At 47.3% G+C, this 22283-nt stretch overlaps 4 protein-coding genes across 4 annotated transcripts; all 4 read right to left on the reverse strand.

The window, feature by feature from the left end:
• Nucleotides 1–4957: 4957 nt before the first annotated feature.
• On the reverse strand, nt 4958–5895 carry EI90DRAFT_3292946 (uncharacterized protein; the record flags this gene model as incomplete). The annotated part of the gene is made up of 5 exons (XM_039067360.1): nt 4958–5031; nt 5069–5205; nt 5354–5462; nt 5564–5599; nt 5634–5895. The coding sequence occupies 5 exons, from the start codon at nt 5893–5895 to the stop codon at nt 4958–4960; spliced, it is 618 nt and encodes a 205-aa protein (XP_038910228.1).
• A 1621-nt stretch (nt 5896–7516) lies between these two features.
• Nucleotides 7517–9232, reverse strand: EI90DRAFT_3020611 (uncharacterized protein; the record flags this gene model as incomplete). The annotated part of the gene is made up of 9 exons (XM_039057534.1): nt 7517–7616; nt 7655–7812; nt 7877–8185; nt 8458–8470; nt 8541–8566; nt 8642–8670; nt 8700–8721; nt 8870–8901; nt 9130–9232. The coding sequence occupies 9 exons, from the start codon at nt 9230–9232 to the stop codon at nt 7517–7519; spliced, it is 792 nt and encodes a 263-aa protein (XP_038910229.1).
• Nucleotides 9233–9410: 178 nt separating this feature from the next.
• On the reverse strand, nt 9411–9910 carry EI90DRAFT_3132213 (uncharacterized protein; the record flags this gene model as incomplete). Its single annotated transcript, XM_039064460.1, has 3 exons — nt 9411–9512; nt 9575–9718; nt 9767–9910. The coding sequence occupies 3 exons, from the start codon at nt 9908–9910 to the stop codon at nt 9411–9413; spliced, it is 390 nt and encodes a 129-aa protein (XP_038910230.1).
• A 7194-nt stretch (nt 9911–17104) lies between these two features.
• EI90DRAFT_3132214 (uncharacterized protein) lies at nt 17105–17838 on the reverse strand (the record flags this gene model as incomplete). The annotated part of the gene is made up of 2 exons (XM_039064461.1): nt 17105–17645; nt 17708–17838. The coding sequence occupies 2 exons, from the start codon at nt 17836–17838 to the stop codon at nt 17105–17107; spliced, it is 672 nt and encodes a 223-aa protein (XP_038910231.1).
• Nucleotides 17839–22283: the final 4445 nt, after the last annotated feature.

Here is a 22283-nt window from a genome sequence, read left to right on the forward strand (position 1 = left end):
TATTTAGGACTCTGGACCTCTTGAAGCTGTTTTCCCGCGCGTTTTCAGGTTTCTAACTTCATGTCCTTATATCTCATTCATTTCTGGATGTTTTCTCACGTTCTTGGTATCATAAATTTTCATTTATTCCCACCTTTCCAATGGTACCAAGGTTGTGTCCTATTTCCTGGTATTCGTTGAGTTAGCAAAAGTTCGTGCGCACATTCGGTAATCACGTGCGTCATTCCCATAGTCGTTCGTATGCGGGCGCCGTTTCCGTTTAATTGTTCGGGATTTATGATATGCGTGGGTGTTGATTTCTTTCATATGGGCTTCTGTGATTTATTTCAGATTTTTCCCTCATGATTTAAGGTTGTTTTGCACTTTCCGTGCTTTGTTTTGACCGGGCTCTTCCTTATTTGGACGGAAATTGGTCTTCGCGATCTGCCGAAGTGCGGATCTCGGTTCCGACGGCTGGTTCCCTGCGCATCGCCACCCTCACGTGTCATTACACATGATGCGGATTTCTATATTCCCATCATGGGTATAACTTCACAACGGCTGGACTGTTTGGGCTGAAAATTTGCATAACTATAGTTCCCCATTTTTAATAATTTCCGTGTAAATTTCGTTGTATGTTTTAATTATGGATCCTATGCAAACATCGTCTTTTCCCTAAGCTCGGACTTTTGATGTCACTATTCCCGTTATTGGATATCTCATTCACGCATGATCCTTTTATTATGAAAATTTGGGAGGATTAAGATTGGATCCCTTCCTTTCTAATGGGCTATCAAGCTTGTCTCGGTCGTTACTGGTTAATCTTCGCGCTTCCCTTTTAGGCATTGTCCTCGTTTTGCAGGAGTTTTAGTCATATCTCCATCGTTTATAGGTAGTTTCCCCTGTAATTACTCTCATTGGTTCCGTTTGGAGGACATCTACATTTCCTATTGTAAACACGACTCTGACTTTTGCATTAGTTCCTGAGGAATCTTCGTTCCGTGGTACTTCCATCCTTGGCTACGTGTTCGGACGTGGGAAAGTAGTTTCCGTGGAGGTTCTCTGATTATTTTTATAGTCAAATCTTGGTCGATTGTCCTAATTCTTGGTTTAATATTTGCTATAAATTCCCCCGAGAATTCCGTCTCGTTGATAGTAAGTTTGAAGTATTTTTGCTATTTTTCTTTCTTTCGATTTATCGTGTATAGTCATAATAATTCGTAAAAATTCGTAAAATTCGTTAAAATTCAGGTCCTTCTATTTTCTCATATCTACTTGTCGTATGAGGTTTTTGTGATTTATCTGGCATATTTCCATAATGGGTTTCCATAGTGTGGCCGTTATTTCTCCTACAACGTAGGTTTATTTTCTTTCTCTTTACACACATCCGCTGTACGCTTCGGCCTCCGTGCCTTCTTTCTTTTATGCGTGCCCGCTGAGTGCTTCGGCCTCCGTGCCTTCTCTTCTGCGTCCGCGGTATGCTTTGGCTTCTCAGCCACCACCTCTTGCGTCCGCTGCACGCTGTTGCTCTACAGTCTTTTATCTCTCTTGCGTCCATGCACGCTGGAGTTTATTTCCTTTTTCTATGACTCTGACATATATTTCTAACTAATTCTCTTATTAGTTTTGGTTAGGGTGGTTGGTTGGCGTTGAATATTCGGTCTTGCATTGGATAAGGCAGTTAGCCTTGGTTACCCTTTGCGAGTTGGATCCTGGATGTTTACGGTGTCTTTCTCTTTTCGGCTCATGCCTTGTTTTTGTAACTTCACTTCTTCTCTTTTGTTGGCGCTTCTCTGCTGCTACTCTCACTTGTCTTCGTTGTTACCCTCCACCTGCCCCATCGCCTCCTTTTTTGGGGGGGGTTTTTTGTATCTACCGGCTCGCTTCAAATCAAGAGGCTTCGACTTCCTGTCGGGGCCGTCGCCACGCTATCCGTTACGCCTTCGCCCATGCACAAGACGGAACAAAGGGAAACAACCAAAGACAAACACAAGCAGATACTGATAATACACGCAAATTCGGAAAAACAATTCGCAAGACAAAAGCTCAAGATCGTTCTAATGGTGGCGAAAGGGGTTGGGGTTGGGAGAGACAAAACTAGTCAGACTATAGCAGCGGATATGAGCGGGTTAAGATGATAGCGGCAGCCAGGGAAGTGGGAGAGGCAGCAGCGGCAGTTCACGAGTGAGTTTTGATGAGCGGCAGCAAGTTGGTGTTTGACTCACCACGAGAGATGCGAGGAGATTCAGCCGATAAGGAGAGGAAAGGGGGCATCATGGAAGCCCTTTTTATAAACATGGCCTGAATTATCGTAAGCATTCTCGTGAGGAGTGAAGTTCAGTACGTACCTCTACTGGTATAATCTGCTTCGTGCATCCGCGCCAGAAAACCCAGCGTACAACTGAGGCATGGTTCCTGGGTCCATCAAATGGTCAGGTTTGCGCAGCGACTCGTGAAAGATAGGGCAGCAAAGGGGTGAGTGCGGTGCTGAGACAGGCGCAGCGGGGTCCGATTGAGCAAGAGAGGTTGCAGTGTCAGCTGGGCTGATTCTGGTCATTGACCCATGATTAATCTCGTGAAATGAGGTCATTACTGCGTTTTTCAGAGAATCTGTCCGATGAAAAGTGAATGGGGTATGACCCCATTCGTGAGAAATCAACCAAGAAATGACTGAATTTCTGGAATTTCCACTTCTCAATACAATTCGATTTATATTTCAATATTATTGATATAGTAATTAGCGCTGCACAGCCATTCCACATTCCTTGTTGGATGGCAGCTACATCGATGAAGATCCAGCAACCTAGCTTTCAATTCCTGTCCTCACGTTGGCCATGATAAAACTAACGTCTGGCCATCTTTTCCGTGGTTGGTTTTGATGCATCTCATGTCTAAACACAATTGCCATCACGAGAGTTGTTCGAGAACAGTGGTGGCTGGCAGCTATCCATGTCTCATTGGCTCATTGCATAACAAGTCAGGGCTCTGAACAACTAGGATCTGCATGTGAGTACAACAATCAGTTGGCGCTAGTGCTCAATCTATCAACCCGGTCATATCGAGCTTACCACCTTCATGAAGTACAACGAATATTAGAGATCTACCATGATGTCTCTGTTGGCCAATCGACTATCTAGCGAGGCCCGAAGGTCTCAACGGGTTCACAGCTGGAATGGTTGTGCAGCACTAATTACTATATTGAAATATAATTCGGACTGTATTGAAAGGTGGAAATTCCAGAAATTTGGTCATTTCTTGGTTGATTTCTCACGAATGGGGTCATACCCCATTCATTTTTCATCGGACAGATTCTCTGAAAAACGCAGTAAACAACAATCAAATTTTGGGGATTTTTTATTTTCAATACAGTTAGGATTGTATTGTAATATAGTACGTTAGCGCTGCACTGCCATTCTAAGCTGCCATGCTTGAGCACTTTTAGGACAGAAAATAACATCATTATTCTAACAATCATCTGAGCCAAATGGTTAAGTCAGCCAGGGGTTCGGATAGAACAGATGAAGTCGTTGGATGTGGCTGTTGTGTATGCTCGCTCTTGAATATTCCTTCGACGCTGAGAGCGGGGATATAGAGTACCTGAGAAAGAGACATTGGGATTGAAAAATAGATCCAGAGCATGTTACATACTTAGTGCCTTGGACAAAGAAGTCCCAACAACATGCTATTGGAATTATGAACTAGTCGCAAATTAGCGCTCAGTTCCAAAGATGTGAACTATTGTTATTAATCATTACCTAGTCGCGAATTAGCGCTAGGAAATATACACAACATTAGACAATATTCCAAGTGATGAAAAGGGAGTCTCACCTCAGTTCCAAAGATGTGAACTGAGGAGAGAGGAAAGAGAAAAATCGCGCAAGGTGGCTTTTAAGTCATCCTCGACTGCGTTCATCAACATGGATGCCAAAAGTAGAAGCATCGGGCAATCCTTCATGGAAATGCCCATGCGCAAGATGTATAGTCCGACGGACTCAATGGATGGTCCACAGCGTACCAAGAAAAACAAGGATTTCAACACATGCTTGGTGTCAGGGACCGACCCGGGGTCGAGAGCGCCCGGGTGTATCGCCCGAGGCTGAGGGTCCGGTAGGTATGATGCGGGCGCGCGTAACAACGGGCCCGAAGCAGACAAGGGTCCCTGGCCACTGAGACTAAAGTGGGAAATGTGTTATTGTTATTATCAGGGGAAGTGTAAGCTACTTGCCTAAAGTGGGAAATGTGAGAAGAAGGTTGCTTCTCAGTTCCCACTTAGGCTGTGTTTATATACATGTGGTTGAAGGCCACGTGGGAAGCGCCACATCATCCAAGCACACAGCCACCTCCGTCCGGGTACCTCCGTAAGAGGTCCTAGGAGCGTCTGGTATGCGGGGGGTCATCCGGTGTGTCCGGGTTCGGGCGCATTACACTGCAGCCGGGTCAATGGTACATTGATACAAAGGAAGTCGTCCGTGTGATAAGAAAGGAATAAAGAGGAGAGAGAATAGAAAAGAAGGGGAAGAAGAAAGGCAAGGGAAAAGAGGGGGAGGTCGGGAGGAGCGGATGGTGGGGCACCGGGTTAGGTGGGGCCGGGTCAGGCGGGTGTGCCCTGACACTTGGGTACCAGGTGGTGCCCCAGCCATGCAAGTGCGAAGAAGTGTTGTGGTTGCAACCAGTTTCAACAACAAAAACAAGCTGATCCACCTGATAATGCTGACCCATATACTGCCTAAATGCGGCACATAGTTCTTCATTCGGGTTCAAAAGCCGGCTTTTGCTCGTAAGGAACAAACTCTTCAGAATGTTGACCTTTTTATACATGAAACCTCGCTGCTTCAGGCTGGTCCAGATTGTACTCTGGAAGACAGAGATGCGGTGCCATGTCTCTTTGTAGTTCGTGGATGCACGGGTCTGCCTCAAGCTCAAGGTGACCTACTTGGGAGATTCAGCGAAATCAACTGATGGCTGTGATTTATCCTGCTCACATCCAGATCCCAGTTGTTAAATTTTTGAGCACCCCCGCGGTTTCCAGCTTTCTCAAAGGGGATTCCTTGACTATGAGCTAAGATGACACAGTAAACCATGCGCTTACTGAGTTGGGCAGCCCTTTGGTAGAGGATTTGGGACATTAGGGTGATAAGGCGCTTCACCTCTGGAGTAGTACGTTTGGTAATGCGTTGATGCATGGAGGTCCAGAGCCAAACAGTGTGTTTATGCGGTTCATCAGTGCTGCAGTCGTCATCAATGATTACCAATGGGGAATGCAGAATGGCAGTGCAGCGCTAACATACTATATTGCAATACAATCCTAACTGTATTGAAAATAAAAGGTCCCCGAAATTTGCTCATTTTTGGGCCTGATTTCTGACAAACATACTGTACTGGCATGACCAACAACCAGTCACGCATCACGCTGACCCTGCTGGTCGGCATTTTTTCACGCAGGCCTGCCAGCCCAATGTCCGGCGTTGAGTAGAATCCAGTGGCTGTGCAAGCTTTCAATTCAAATTTTCCAACCACATCGTTAAAAGCATGTCTGTCTCCAGATTTCTCGCCTGTTTAAGCCGCTTACCCCATCCCAACTCACCACTACCAACTTCAGACCCAACTACCACAGTGAATTCTCCAATGGATTGTCAGCATCAACTGAAGGCCACCATTCACGTCGGCAAGGGTTCCGGTGTCGAGATGTTCATAAACCTCCTCCAACATCACCTCCACATCATCCTCTATGGCTTCTGAGAATTGTCCTTCATGTACTACCGTAGTAGAGTTAGGATGAATCTCACTGTCACCAGTAGGATGCTTGCATATCGAGAACAGCCTGTAGCAACCAATGAGAAATATAGGGGTGTTGTTGTATGTGATAGTTTCCTCAGCACAAGCCACGGGCAGAAAATTTTCCATGAGAATTTCCATTTCAAAATTCAAATATTATCAAATTCTCTTGGATATAAGACAGAAAACCTGTTGTCCGAGGGGTTGTGTCATGCAGTTCTGGCCTCGGCCTGTTGGCTGTCACGCATCACTCAAGCTTGCCGGTCGGATGTCCGGTGTCACGCTCCAAACTGGACGATGCGTGACCGGTTGTTGGTCAGTATTGATACCCCATTCACTTGGAAATTGACAAATTCCCGCTACTCTGTAGCGGGTCTTGAATGCTTAAACTGAATGCCCGTGCAAGAGGTCCTCTATTATTGCAAATTCCCTTGCTATCCAGGGTCCTTATCTTGATTTGTAAGCCAAGTTCCATATCCTCATTTTAAAAGCTCGCCCTTCATGCCATGCTCCATGCTTCACTACCCATTTTCGCTTTCACAGCCTTATCCAACGTTTCCCTAATGTTTGTCACCAATGTTGTCATCACCCATTACACGGTCATTTGCGGTTGCGGAAAATGACTCAGTGCTACTCAGTGCCACAAGGTTTTGAGCTGTAAGACAGATGAACTTATGTGAGCCTCCTGTTCTTTCACGCAAACTTGTGCTAGTAGGATTTACAGACGGATTAATGCACAGATGTTATGTTTGCTGGGCCCTGATGTTACGCACCCGGGTGGTGACTGTCTACCTAAGTCCACAAGCAAAGCCTAGTACCCTACCTGTCGGTGTAGGTCCCAATCTGGGAGGACCATAGCCTTCGAACACAGGCCACATCTTGGCCAGAATGCGAACCTTTAAACAATCCTCATGAAAAAAGCATCTTGTTGCACATTCAAACCCACCTCGCGTTAAACCAATCAGGGCCCAGCCCTGAACGGACTCACTCATGCAGTCGCTATGGACAGCTCACTGCGCAACTTAACACTCAATTTTGATGCATTGCAACCCGCATCCTGAACGCCACTCTTGTTGTTTCAAATCAAGCTAGGACTTTGGGAGTTGTCTTGCCGGGTGAGTAACATCAGCGCCCAGCGAACATAACATCCGTGCATTAATCCATCTGTAAATCCTACTAGCACAAGTTTGCGCGAAAGAACAGGAGGCTCACATAAGTTCATCTGTCTTACAGCTCAAAACCTTGTGGCACTGAGTAGCACTGAGTCATTTTCCGCAACCGCAAATGACCATGTAATGGGTGATGACAACATTGGCGACAAACATTAGGGAAACGTTGGATAAGGCTGTGAAAGCGAATTTGATCACCACAGCATATGCTGGTAGAGCAGATACCAATGTACCACAGGCCCACAGCACACAGTGACACAAGTTTAGCTATTCGATCCTTAGACAATGGTTCATTCCCACTTCTACGGATGTTCACATGTGGGTGGCCCACTGCTGAAAGAGAAGAAAGACTGGGGGATTTGGCAGGGGGATTTGGGACAGCACTGTAAATCACAATGTTAAATTCAACCTTGCCTCCATGGCTGTCAGATAAGAGAACCGATAAGAGTAGTGGGTAATGCCGCTACAGGTGGCATCCATCAGTTATTCCCTCAAAAACGCAGTAATATTCTTATTTCACACGACTAATCATGACGGTAACTAGCACTGAATGGTGCCGCATGGTCCTGCGTTTTTGCAGCGCTGATGGGACTTTACTGGTCCTCGTGTTTCAATGTCTTCACGTGTCTTTCAACGTGCATTTTCCCTTCTCCCCACTCCCTCAGCGCTGCCTTTGCATTTGCTCCATCGGGACTGGTAAGTCCTCGGTTGCAACGGGGCCGGAAACTTACATGTGCGCTTCAGACAAGCCGTCTGCATTGAAGTTTCCCTCAACCTTTTGTTGCGCTGTGCATCCTAGTGAGTTCACCTCACCCGTGCATACTCCTTGTGGAGTCTTACTGCGGCACTTGTGCTGCCTCAGTTCAGCAGCTAGCGTTTGCTCTTTCGTCTGTTGGAGGACCTTGTCCTCTATTATTGCCAATTCTAGATAACCCGGGGTCCTCCCAACTCACTAACCAATTTCTCTTATACCGCACCACTCTCATGCCGTTTACTCTGCCTTCCCCCCTGCTCTTTGCACTATCGTCCCACTGTGCTGCTTCTCTCATGCTTTCCAGACCGCCACTACCTTCCAGTTCCTCCACCGTTTGTGTCGCATATTCGTGATCGCCTACTTGCGCATATTCTGTTTGGCGACTGTTACCAAATTCCCATCGGGCCTGCCCCTTTCCCTGCATGCGTCCATCTTTGCATCCGATATTGTCGCCATTCTCTCCCTGTTCCACCCCCCAACCCACCCCATGTTCTCCTTGGACACCATCCTTCATTCAAGTCGTGGCCAGAGAGGAAAAGAGAAAAGAAAATAAAGAAAAATGGAATGGCACTTCCACCCGGAGCCTTTGAACACCTCGAGGGATGTGCTCTCATCCCCTTGAACCGAGGCGTCGGGACCTCCAGGGAGCATCGGAAGTGTAGGGGAATAAAGGAAAGGGAAATTGAAAAAGAACAAAATGGAGCAAACACTGCGGGAACGATGGAGAATGAGCGTGTCTTATAAATGACTGATGAATCTATGGAAATCAAAGGTGCGCACCAAAATGGCCTTTCTGAAGCCCAATCCGAGGGAAGGAGTCATCGATCAGAAAACCAGCCTCGTGAAGTGGAGAGGGAACCCACGTGTCCTGTCCCATATCCAGCCACTCCTAAGAAAAAAATAATCAAACGACATTCCACACTCCCCAGAGGGAGAAACCAATAAGGAGGCCATCAAAACTCACCAGTCTTAGCTCGGTTCCCCAGCCAAAATCTTACCGCCCAGCAAAAATATTAACTCACCCGGCACATCCCCATGCAAAGCCTGATGGATGTCGATGACAGGGATGCAATGAATTCATTGATACCAACAAAGGTGTCCGATCGAGACATGCAATCACAAACTAAGCAACAAATTAAGAAGTTGAGTCACTGACCGTTGACAAAATCACCAAACTTGGTTCCAATCACACCTCCATTAGCTCACTGGAGGGCCGAACGACCACTGTTGATGAACAGAAAGATTAGGAATGAAAGTTTGAGTGAACGCAAAAGCAAGACCAGGCGAACTTGACAGGCTTACAGATACCACCTCATCGCAATGCAAGGATTATCCTACTGGCATCCACCGTTATCGTAAGGAACCTCCGCTAATCCAAAGGGAAAATGTTCTCATTAGTACATCCTCATCCTTAAAACGAGGTTGGAGGAAGAAAAAAATAATCCCACTCACGCAAACATGCCATCATCATCAACACCTGGATTGTCACCAGCATTGAACCATCTCCCATCCCAAAACTACCACCAGCGTACCACGTATTCGTCCTGATGTCCATTGCGCGTACAATAAGCGTCTACTTGGTCGTGAACGCCATTCATTTCCTTACAACATTGTCTATGATACAGACCTTTTGCCATCGTAGCCGTTCATCACGATCACATTGGATGTTATGGGGATGGGGAAAATTCCCCATTCCTCGATCCGTTCTTATAGTGGGATGACAAGGGTCATGTCTAGTCTGTACCATAACGGGATATGTAATCGATGAGTGATCCCAGTCTTGCCTGGGAGCGGACGATCGAATTCCCATCGATTGCGATTGGTGATGTAGTGAGCTATTAAGGGATTGATGGTAGGTAGTCGGAGATGCCAGGACGGACGGGTCAGCCACGGGTACTTGGCGCTCCTCAATGGAGTGTACCGTGTGTGAGGATGTGACTTGTGAGATGGGTGAGAACTTCGTATAGTTGCCATCAGGTACTTGGCGTTCACAGTGCAAACATACCGGTAGCGGGTTGATATCATAAGCGTGCAATGAGGACTGACTAATAGGGCCTTCGGTGACTTGGCATTCCCAAAGGGAACGTACCGTTGGTGGGGGAACATGATGACTGACGAAGGAGGGAACAGACGGTGGATGGGCGGCGACTTGGCGTTCACGTAGCGAACGTGCCGGCATCACGGGAAAGTGGGCCTCAGAGTGTTCACGATCTCCATGATCGTGATGTGACATCGTAAGTCGAGTACTAGGGGGAGAGCGGAGAGCTTCTACTTCTTTTCTTCTTCATCCCTGATCCGATCCGATCTGTGGCTGTCGGTTATGATGCCACATGATCTTCTATCTTTCTTGATCCGATACTACCAGTTATTAGCTAGTTGACTAGTTACCACCTCTACCGTGTATATATGACCATGTGCTGGCACAGGCATGTCCCCCAGCTTTGATATCAATTAGGTTTCTGGGGCATCCTTCATCGCGAGCACGCACAACCCTGACAGTTAGACCATTGTTGAATTTGGTATTTAGCTCTGCATCTGCCAAGGCTGTTTGTCTGACACTTTCTCTAATAGCTTTGTCCATGGGAGACGTGAAGTATGCTGCTAGGATGTGGGAGACACATGAGCCTTGTGGGACACCCATGGATGTGGGTCTCAGTTGGTCTCTTTTCCCATCTACGCTAATGGCTGTTTTTCTGTCTTTTAGGAAGCTATGGACCCACTTTACCATTGGTAGTGGTATGTGGTATGCTCTGAGTGTGTTGATCAGATGGGCATGTGAAGAAGAAGCCTGTGATGTTGAAGGTGAGAGTTGAGACTACTTTTTTGTGATTCCAGGTGGCTTCGATGTCATGGACTATTGTCATGAGGGCATTTTGTGCAGACCGGCCTGGGGTACCCCCATAATGGGTTGATGGGAATAGGCCATATTTGGCTGCCAGGTATGCTAGTCTCCTTGCTTGGATTCTCTCTAGCACTTTGCCTGAGACTTCCAGTAGCTGGATTAGTCAGTGTGAACATGGGAGTGAGTAGTCCCTGTTGGGTTTCTGTAAGGCTACTGCTATGGATGTCTTCCATAGTTTCAGGTGATAACCTGAGTCTGCACAGAGTCTGAGCAGGAGGAATATCTCTTCGTCCAAGGTTTTCCATGCCCAGTGCCATGCATGGCCAGTGAGGCCAGATATGCCTGGGGCATTTAGCTGAGCAGCGGTGAAGATTGAGTCCTGCACCTCTCTTTTGGTTATGCATGGGTACTCCAGGTCTTCTTCATTCCTTGGGTCCATGTCATATCCATCCCTGGCCATCGACTTCTGGTCCCTCCGTTCCCTCTGTTCCAACTCCGCTCCTCCCTCACTAACCTCGGAGCCCCCGTATTCCGCAATCCTCTTGGCGCCCCTCGATGGTCACCACCCCCTCATTTCAATTTATTACCTACGCCTCCCTAAGTACGGAGCCCCGAAGACTTCCGGACAGCTCCGACGTCCGCTAGTGCACCCCCGCCTCCGCTGGGCAATACACTCGCCTGCCCTGCAGAGCCCACCTTCAGGCCTATCCCTCCTTTCCGTTTCTGGGTTACCGCCTGCCTTTCCGCTAACCCCGTGAACCGACTCATCGGTAATATTCAGTCGGCTAATGTTTAAACCCTGTTAGCTCCACTCCGTTCGGCTCCGCCAATTGCGGAACCGTCTCCGCTGTAACCATATATATATCCCACTTGTACATAGGTTACGCCCCAGTAGAAAAATCAACTAGAGTTACCCCCCCTAGGTTCTAATTGCCAGTCAGTAAGTTAGGGCATGGACGTGTCACTAGGCACAGCGCTCTTGGCAGAAGTTGCTGAGGCCGAAGCCCTCCGTTACGGAGACATCCCCTCGTCTCGAATCTGGTCTCTGACAGTCCAGATCTATTGGAGGTGCATCTCTTAGGTCCGGTGGGGGTGGTAGGAGGCTTTCCCATAGTGTCTGGCATTCCTCCTCATGGCTTAAAGCTGGGGCCCTGTTCTCCCCACAGGATATTGGTGGGGATACATATGTTCTGTGGCACTTCGTCCACTTCTTCAGTTGCCATATGTTCTGGGGGGTAGTGTCTTCCATGTTTTTGCAGAAGTACTCCTGTTTGGTCTTCCTTATGTGGGAAAGTACCTCTTTCTGGAGTGACTTGACTTGGTCTGTCAGGTATGTTGCAGGGTGGTGGAAGTCCCAGCTCCATGCTTTGAGTGCTTCTTTTGCTTTGCAAAGCTCATGGTATGCAGTCATGAGCTCCTCCATCCACCATGGTTTTGCTGCTTTGCTGGGGCGTCTGACTGGGACTGCAATGCCAGCTGCTTTCTCTAAGTAGCTGTGGATGGTTGCCATGGCTTCATCCAGTTCCCCATTGGATGCAGAGGTGCAGTTTCCATTGAGTAGTGTGGAGACTAGGACATTGTGTGCATCTCTGTTGGATTCAACAGTTGCTGTTAGAGCTTCAGAGAACTTCTCCTCTGATGCATGCTTCCAGTTGAGACTCCCTGTCAAAAACCCCAAACATAGGGGAAAATGCGTGAGTCCAAATGCAGGCGGGGCTCAACTAGAGGGGATCCAAGAGCTCCGGTAGTGAACCGAAGCTTCTCCAGGAAGCCCAGTTCTGCTGGATGGTACAAGAGGCTCTAAGAAGGACGCGGCCTCAGTGACTCGGAGGGAGCGCTGTGCCTCCATTACGTCTCAGTTAGTCCTTGTATTTCTTGTGTCTGAGGTATCTTGTAGAAAGGGGTCGGGATTCACTCAGAGGGACTTGGGGTAACATTTTAGTTGAGATTAGAACTAGGGAAAACTACAGGTTCTAATCTACAGGTATTTATATGGAGGAATGGAAAGGACTTTAGTCAAAGTCCGGATGATAATAGAAAACACTGAATGATGCCGAATGATACCGAGAGGTACTGAAAGGTCCTGAACAATAACCTTTTAATGGGGAACCGAGGTGTCGGGTCAAGGAGGGTGGGGTAAGAGGCCGGAGGGTGAATGGGAATGAGAAATGGGTAAGAGGGGGTTAGCCGACTGAATGGAAAGAAGAAGACAGTCGTGCTATAAATGGAAGGTGACTAGTAAGTGATGACGTGAGTGGGGTCACCGAAGGATGCAGGTAGCTCTGAAGGCAGAGTTATGTATTTGAGGGATGTTGGGTGATTGTCAGAGTCCGCGCATCTATTTGCAGCGTAAGAGTATCCCCAGGAAACTAGTCGATATCAAAGCTGGGGGGCTAGCCCAGCTGGCATAGTAGCCTTGTGTACATGAGTTCTGCTAACTCACGAGAGCGCAGTTACATTGGGAAGATGGTAACTAATAGAAACATGACATCAAATAGGAAGATAGAAGATGCGGGAAATGAGGGAATATCGGGTAAGGGGTGACGTGATAGCGAATATAGCGCAATGAGTTATATCTGTGTTCTAACTACGTAATTATCTCATGCAATCTCAGCTAACAATTACCTCATTGATATTGCTTAGAGTAAAGGGGGGCTGGATAACCAGGCGTCCCCTGACAGTGATTCCAATAAATGAAATGGGTGGGGGAATGGTTTAGGGGTATGTCACAGGATGTTGGAGATCCATCAGGATATCGGAGCAAATCCGGAGTCTCCGAATGTTCCGACTTGGGACCAAGCTTCCGGGATGGGAGTGGCCAAGGTTCGGTGTACTGCAACCAGGCCGGGGCTGAGACAGTTAGGAAGGAAGGTGACTTGGGGAGTGGGGAGTCATGGTGTAGGGGATGGTGAAGTTGTTAGGAAGGTATGGTGTGGTGGGGGAGTGCGGGGTCGGGATTCTGGGATATGACACTCCCCTCACACAGGTTCTCTACCGTTTCTCTGGGTGGGCCTATTTGGAAAACTAGTGCATGGTGGTCCGAGAGACAACCAATTTCTGTGTCCACATGGTGTCCTGTTAGGACACCTGCCTCAATTGCTGTTGCATTAGCAAAGGTGAGGTCAATGACTGATGAGTGACCCTGGCTGTCTGTGTGTGTTGGGACATTTGGTTCACTACATAGTGCAAATGTATTCCCTTCAAGCCATTCTAGTGTTTCAGTTGTGCAGTTGCATGGGTAGGGTATTTGGTCACCCCAGTCTGGGTGTCGCATATTCCAGTCTCCCATCAGGATGGTGGGGATGTTGATATCCAGGTTGGAGTTGGCTAGCCTGTTCATTGTGAATTCCCAGCTTTGCAGGGCAGCTAGTGACTTCTGGTTGTAAATATTAACTAGTCTGGTTGGGGGGTGGTTTGTACCGCATCTCTTGACCTCTAATATCATGTAGTCAAGGTCCGATGCTAGGTCACTTCTGAGTGTAAGGTCAATTTGTGAGCTCTGGCAGATATATGCCAGGCACCTTGGCCATTTGCCAGTGTTGATTGGGAGTTTGGGCAGTACTGTTTGCCATCCCTTTAGGGTGACTGATGCATACGTCCTGTTGATCTTTTCCCACCACGGTTCCTGTATCAGCAGGATGTCCATTCTTGGGTTCCTGCATTTTACTATTGTTTGCATTACAGCTTGCATGGCTGCATTGGAACGGTTCACATTTATGCTACAAACTGTAAGGGCAGTTGGTAGTTTGGGCTTATAGGTCATTGAGGTGGGATTGGGGGGAGGGCGTCTCTTTAATATCCATCTGTTCTTCCCCTGATTTTGATGGCATGGAGGGGTGGACATAGTGGGTGGGCTTTAGATTTGAGTTCACCAGTCTCGCTGTGGATGCCCTTTGGGCTTCCCATGACTAGTTGTGGGTTAGGATGCGGCTCACATCATCACCCATTAGGCTGATGTTAACTGAGGCTTCACCCTCTCGTTCAGTCAGGTTTGGGTGCTTCTCCTTACCTTTTCTCTTATTTTTCTGCCTGGGTTGCAGTGGTTGCAGGGTTGATGTGGCAGGCATAGGTGTGGGCATGAGGTTCTTTTGGATGGGTTTGAGGCCCATCCTGTTCCTCCTGGCATTGCATTCCTTGTGGTCACACGTGTGCACTTCTTTGCAGTTGATGCATTGTAGTTGTGCATCAGGTGGGTGTTCCCCTGTGGTGTGGTCTTTCAAACTGCATTCGAAGCATCATGATTGTCTGCAGTTTTGCATGCAATGCAAGAACATGCCACATTTACTGCAAGTGTGGACTTGGATGCATTCCTCATACAGGGTGATGGTGCATCTGTAGTTAAATAAAAAGCTGGCTTGGAGTGCTGAAGGAGCGGAGCTGGATCACCTTATGTAACCAGTTTCCTACGTCCAATAACAATATTAGAGTTTGTGCTGATTTGCATACTGACCATGTTTTGGTTGCCAAATATATAATTGTTCACTGTCTAAACAACAATAAACACCCCCCAACGATCTCACCTGACATATAGATCATCTACAGGTGGAATTTCTATATTGACTTTACTATGATTTCTAGTCAATATTACACCTAGATATACCACTTTTCAGTAGGACATGATTTTCCTGATAATTTATTGAAAGAAAACTACTAATAAAATAATTCCACAATAAATGTTACTCAATACAGGAGTAACCAAACTGCTTTTTCTATCGCTTAGAGTGCGTGCTAGTTATCTAGCAGGTTCAGGATTGCTCACTTTTCTCCTGTGGTGTGATAACCAAGTATTGCTGAGAGATTATTCAATTAAGAAGTCCCTCCACCTATATTAGCTAACAACTAATATTTGCTTTTATCTTTTGGAGCAAACAAACGGTGAGGAGAATTAAACTTATATTTCTACCTGAGGTTTGAGAGGGGGCAGAAGCGGCGGCCTTTTATGCTTTTCAGAGGCCTCTCTACTCCCATGCCTCGCACTAGTTACATGTGCTACATTTGTATTATAGATAGTTCTAGAATGATATAGGGGCTTGGGCTGTGTAAGCTTAATAATGGATGTAGGACATGACTCAGCAATAAGTAATTCAGTTCTTTGTCTTTTGGGCCGATCTTAGCAGGGTCTTGTAGCGCTAAAGCTATGCTCTACACCGCCTTAATTACGAACGGTTATCTTTAGAAATGACTCGGCTATAATGGAACTTTCTAGACTGTTCTCTAATTCACCCCTTTTTGTGAAGCCGCATCATTACTAATGTTCTAGAGCTTTCCCAATAAATTAACTAATCCACGGACTTCTGAATCACTTTATGCTTATGATCCGAGATCCAGATTATCAATCATTCCTTTGTTCCGATTTATTTGAGCTTAAAGTCAAAAGGTTTTGATGAATCATGGGAAAATATACATGATCCAGTTTTTTAGCATCTCCTCCTCTTCTGATGCGATCAAAAACTGTCCGCCCGCGCCGGGAAATACTCTGTCATATGTTGTTTGGTCCGCCAGACTTCTGGGCGCCAATATGTTTTCCTTGAGTCACATTACTTTTTGAAAGAATTAGCAAATAAATATATATGAATTATAAGGTGTTTCGCCGTTTGAGCGATATCTCCGTCAGTTTTGAAGCTTTTAGAATGAAACAAAACCGTGGATAAAGTTTAGAAACAGTTCTTTCATATGGTAAAAAGATTACAGTCAAAAGTTGACTGGTTCCCGTGATATTCACATTTCTTTTCCAATGTTCCTTCTTATTCTGCTGTCTATGTGCTTTCTTGTTGTAGGGATATATTCTTTGAATATTACACCTATGCCAGGTTCTAGGCATGCTTGTAGTAGATTAAATCTCATGCTACATGGGTGTAGATAATTTATAATGATCTTCTAATGTCTGTCCAGTCTCATAAAGATCATGAGATCTGTTAAACATCTGAACTTGTCACCTGATTGTTGACTATTCTGATAGATCATTGTTTTATTCTTTGAATATTATTTCTCCTACAGCGCTAAGATAGCGTCTCTGTCTTTCTTGTTAGCTAGGTCTAGTATGATTGAAGTGAAATTCTTAGCGTATATGATTTCATCCAACCCAAGCCATTTGAGCAGGCCCCATTGTTTTAGCTCCCTGTATTGGGGGATGTAGGTCATCATCTCTTTGTGGATCATGCTGATTGGAATCAGGATGTTGTCGCAATGCATGGGGATCTTGTTTATCTTTGCCATATTTTTCCAAGTCCGTGGCACAGCAAGTGGGGGCTGTTGTAATTTTGATGTTGCCTGCTAGGGAGTATCCGACTGCCATGACTCTCAGGTAGTGTGGAAGGTTCTTTGTGTCAAGCATGTTGTTGATTTTCTTGCAGGTCGCTAGGCCATTTGGTCATTGGTCTGGTGGGATTGGTGGATTGATGCATATGATAAGGATGTGAGGGTTTGTGGTGGGTGCCTGCATGTCCGTGGTTGTCATGTGGGGTCCGGGTCATGCTGTGTGTGCTGGCACAGCTGGAGGTGGGCTTGCCACTACGCTCACCCAGGATGTCTTGACCCAGTTGGTTTTGGTTGGGGGTGGGTTTTCCATTGGTGCCACCATCGTGTTCAGGTCGCATGTGTCACAGTTATGGGGGAGGGTGGCTGGGCAGCCATGGTGGGTGTCTCTGTAGTTAGTAGTCTATCTGCCAAATATGCATTAGCTTCAGTCAGGTGGCTTATGTTAGATTCGACTGTTTTCAGTTGTTCTTCCAGTTCACTGTCATGTGAAGGGGTGGGGAAGGTATCCAGGGTTGCCAGCCTTGGTAGCTTACTATACCATAGCGTGTACTCATCCAGGAAGTTCTCCCACAAGCCTGCGAGTCTAATGCCATTAAATCTGTCAGTTAGGTCGTGCATTGCCTCAAACATGTTGTAGACAGTCCTATGTGTCTGGTCTCCTTTCTCTGCTACAGGGCTTTCATTGGCATACCTCATGACATCGTCCTCTGTCCCAAGTTGCAACTGGGGTGTGGGTGTGAGGTGATGATGTTCAGCCAGTGGGGGTGTGTCGACTTCCCATCGGTCTGCTGGTGAGTCCGAGTCCGGGGTTGTTGGTCTGCCAGTCTGGATACTTTCGACCACCAGATGGCTGCTTGAGGTGGTCAGGCTAGGGAGGGGGCTGGTGTACCTATTGTCGAATCTAGTTTTGGTCACATGGGTCTTTTTCACTGTGGTGTCCCAGGGATCTTGTTGATCTGGTTCGGACTGCAAGTTTGTACTGTTGCCACATGAGTTAAACTGGTGGTGCTGGTGAGGAGTGCCTGATTGTGTGTCGTATAATGCTCATTGGTTGATGGCATGTCATGTGTTGTTTGAGCTAGTAGTCTTTTTGGTGCCATCCATCCCACCGGGGTCAGGCTTTTTGTGATCGTCCATTGATAGGAGATCAGGTGAGTGGGTGAGGATAGGGTTTTTTATGGTGGGTTGTGGTGTGTTTTTGTCAGAATGGTGGTTGTTCTTTAGGATAGGTCTGATCGCTATCCAGGTGACGCTGTCAGGTGGAGCTTGATGTTCCAGGTCACCCAACAGTGGGTCGGAGACAGACCAGAGGTGGGGCGGAGCTCCAAGGGTGACAGGGTGTTGAAGGGACTCGGCTTCAGTGACTTGGAATGGAGCGCTGTGCGTGGTATGTTGTAGATGGGATAATCGCCCCACGCAGCGCTGGCTCGGACACCCGCTTCCACGATTAGAAAACCACCTTTCATTCATGCAACGACTCAGTATGGAATTGATATCTAAAAATAGTGCTAATTCGTACGATTCTGACGGTACCAAGAACATCCCACATGGTGGAGATTTGATGGAGTTCCATGTTGGGCAAGTTAGGCACAGGCATGTGCAGGCGTGGGAATCTCAAGCAGCAACCCAGAATTCCTGCCTCACTCGTTCCCACGGCATCTAATAAATTGGTAAAAATGCTTATCGGCTGTGTGAGATTTATCTCTGGCTTCATTTCCAATTTCGGCCCTTAATTCCGTAAATCCGCTGAGAAATCGCTTATTTCCTTATATTTTCATATTTTGCCATCATTTCAGATATTGATTGATATTCTTTTATTGTTACTGTTACCCTTTTTTTATTATTTCGCCTAATAAGGTATGCAGGTGCCATATGGTACCAATATTTCCCATCAATTATTCTAAAAATAATTGTTCCTTATATTCTGTACATACCGGATTTTGGAAAAGAAGTTCTCCCCTCCCCCAATTTCTCTAAGGTGCTAGGATGCGCTAGAGAGGGTGTGAGTGTGTGGAATTCCAACAGTAGGAATAAGGGCAGTGATCTAGCTCACAACAAGTGAGTAGTGGACACTGAGCCCAGACCTTGTGGAATCCCAGAGAACCCACATGGAGTTTAAGGATCGAGAGCATAGCAAAGTCTAGTCAAGAAGTAGGAGTTTAGGGAGAGTTTGGCCCCATGAGCTTAGTCGGCATAGAGAGCCACGAGCCCTCTTTCAACGTTCTTGTTGTCCCCAATTTGCCAGGGGAGCTGGCAATGGAGGAACCAAGGCCGCCAGCAGAAGGGGGGCGGAAGCCCCCCCCCCTCACTACTTAACGAAGGAGACATCAGCAAGGGTCAATCGTTCGTCATGCAATTCATTTTGGGTGCTATACCAAGGCATCTCTAGGAGCGCATGTTACTCAGTTCTTTGGAGCAGCAGACAAGCGGAATGCGATAGACATCCTGGAGGAGGTTTTGGAGGGCTGAAGACTGTTTATATTATAACTGGGGGGATTATTTACTAGAAGGGTACGTGGGTACATATAGTAGAAACAATTGGATCTGAAGGTAAACAAAGGTTACCAAGGGGAAGCAGAAGTAAATAGAGAAGAATCCACAAGACAAATAAGAATAGGCAAAAAGCACGAATTACGTCTGAGGTTTGTGGAGTGAGAGAATTAAAAGCCAACTGAATGGTAAGGTCTGGAAGCATCTATGAACAAGCAGGGAACTACAGAAAAAGACGTCTGGAAAGGTCCGGAACCCGGAAGTTGTAGTCCAGAAGATTGGGGTTATAGAAAATATCAAATGATAAAACAATAATATCAAGACTGGAGGTAAGATAGGAAGTAAGGAGGTACTGGAGGTGAGGAGGTACCGGAGGTGTGGAGACTGGAAGCAGGAAGGAGGGTGGATAGGCAAGTTGAGATTTATCAACAACAAGCAAGCCCAACTCCTTTGAACAAGGTGTCCGAGGAGGTGGAGGTATGGTGGTGATGCAGACATAGATGGGTAGCAAAGTGGGAGAGAGTTGGAGGAGGAGGTAGTCCTAGTGTCATATCCCAGAATCCTGACCCCACACTCTCCCACCTCAGTACACCTTCCTAACAACCTCACCATCCCCTACACCATATCCCCCCACTTCCCAATGTCACCTTCCTTCCCAACTGTCTCAGCTCCAGCCTGGATCCTGGCACACTTGACCTTGGCCACTCCCATCCTGGAAGCTTGGCTGTCAGGGCCCAGCCTCGGACTTGGAGGCTCCCTGACCTCAACCCCCATCTAACCTGTCCTCACACTATGTGGGGCATGAGATGAGAAGAAGGGTAAAGGTCTCATCTCCCCGCATGGTTGCTATATAAAGGAATGGGTCACATGCCCACAACTATACAGCTCCTAGAGTTGTGTAGTGTGACCCGGAGGGAACATCCAGGTGGCAGTGCCCAGTAAGCGTGGGAACGTTCTGGGTGAGTTGCTCGCCCAGAACTGTGGCTGTGACCCGTGGGAACATTCTGGGCAAGCTGCTTGCTCAGAAAGTTCCCACGCTATCCCGTGTGTGCGCATGTACACAACACACAAAGGCAACAACAAGGCAACAGTCAAAGAATAAAAGGGGGTAAAGTAGGTGGGGAGTCCGGGGCACCCTAAGGCAGGGTGCTGAACCCTGACATTGGCCCCAAGTCAGAACATTCAGAGACTCTGGATCTGCTCCAATCTCCCGACGGATCTCCGACATCTTGTAACATACCTCTAAACCATTCCTCCTCTCATTTCATTTAGTGGAGTCACCCAACATCCTTTGGATATGTAACTCCGGCTTCAGAGCTACCCACATCCTCTGGTGATCCTGCTCACGTCCTCATAAATTAGTCACCATCCATTTGTAGTACGACTGTTGTCTTCTTTCCACCATTTCTTGTTCCCATTCATCCTCTGGCCTCCTACTCCGCCCTCAACCTGACACCTTGGTTACCCATTAAGGATATCGTTCAGGACCATTCAGTACCATTCGGTATCATTTGGCACCTTTTGGTGTTTGTCAGTATCACTCAGACTTTGTCATATCCATACAATCCCAACCTCCACTCCAGGCTCCCAGAACTCCGAAACTGACTCTGGAGCCCTACTTCCCTTCCGTCTCCTTCTCCTTGCCGACTCCCAAGAGGTTATCCCACCTCCAGCTCCAACACCACCTTCGGTCCGACTCTGGAACATTCTGGGCCTGACCCCAACCTCGAAACCTTCCAGACAAGTATGCAATGCCTATGCTCCTGACTCTGGACCTCCACTCCAGAATCCTGTTTGTGTCTCTGTCTCTGGAACCTTCAGTCTTAGCTCCGACCTCGGAGTTTGACCCCACCTCCGCTTATACCCATTGTATTGGTTAGCTCATTCCATTTAATTATGTTTGCCAATCTTCCAGAGTTTAACTTCCAAGTTCGGACTTTCTGGACTTACATCAGACCTTGCAACTATTGCATTGCTCCATTCAGTTCCACTATTCTCCCTCATTCCTATTTGGGCTGCTGCTTCCTTTCTATTCAGTCAGCTGGCCATTCCCCACTCCCATCCTCCTTCCTTCCTCCTTGGGCCTTGGCCCTTCACTCCTCCTTTGGGAAACACCATTGAGTCAAACCCTTGACCCTCGGTGTTGTTCCTCTTTCCAGCTCCCTTTGTCTCCTTTCAGAGTACCCTTGCTCCTTTTGATTCTGGACCCCTCCTTATATACAATGTACATAGTAACTTGTAACCTCAGTCCGAAATCGACTTGATTTCCCCCCAAGAGACTTTCCTTTGCTAGATCCGAAATTAGGGACCCCTAGGACAACCAGCAATGGCACAGCACTCCACATGAGTCGCTGAGGCCAAGGTCCTTCCTGTCAGGGATGTGTCCAGGGTAGAGAGGGCCCAGGGGTAATGCCTGGCACTGAGGCCGTCACGGGGTGTGGAGCGGGCATGCATACTGGCGGGCCCGATCCAGGACGATGGTCCCTGGCCACTCAGACTGAAGTGGAGAATGTGAGAAGAAGGTTACTTCTTTGATTCCCACTTCAAGTACATTTATGTACATGCGGCTTGAGTCACATGACAAGTGCCATGTCATCCTCGGAGACAGCCACAGGCATCCAGGTGTCCCCGTGGGGGATCCCGAGAGCATCCGCTGCATGCACGCATGCTGGGCACAGCGGGAAGCCATCCAGGGTGTGTGGGCCGGACGGGTCAATAGTACATCGATACAAAGGAAGATGGTCCATGTAGATAGAAGGAAATAAACAGGGAGAGGAAGATGAGAAGAATGAAATAAAGAAAGGAGAAGGAAGAGGGAAAAGAAAGGGGAAGAGAGGGAGGAAGGAGGAGGGAGAGGGATGGACAGTGGGGAGCAGGTGTGGTGTGGCCGGGTGGGTCCGGGTGGACCCAGGTCAGGTGGGTGTGCCCTGACACTTCCATGCTAAGTCTCTGATTCCATTCCGGAGTCGTCTGAATCCACCCGATCTAACAGACTTTGACTAAAGTCCTTCTCTTC

The sequence above is a fragment of the Cantharellus anzutake genome, assembly GCF_015039405.1.
Source record: "Cantharellus anzutake strain C23 chromosome Unknown EI90scaffold_85, whole genome shotgun sequence".
In the NCBI taxonomy this organism is placed as follows: Eukaryota; Fungi; Basidiomycota; class Agaricomycetes; order Cantharellales; family Hydnaceae; genus Cantharellus; species Cantharellus anzutake.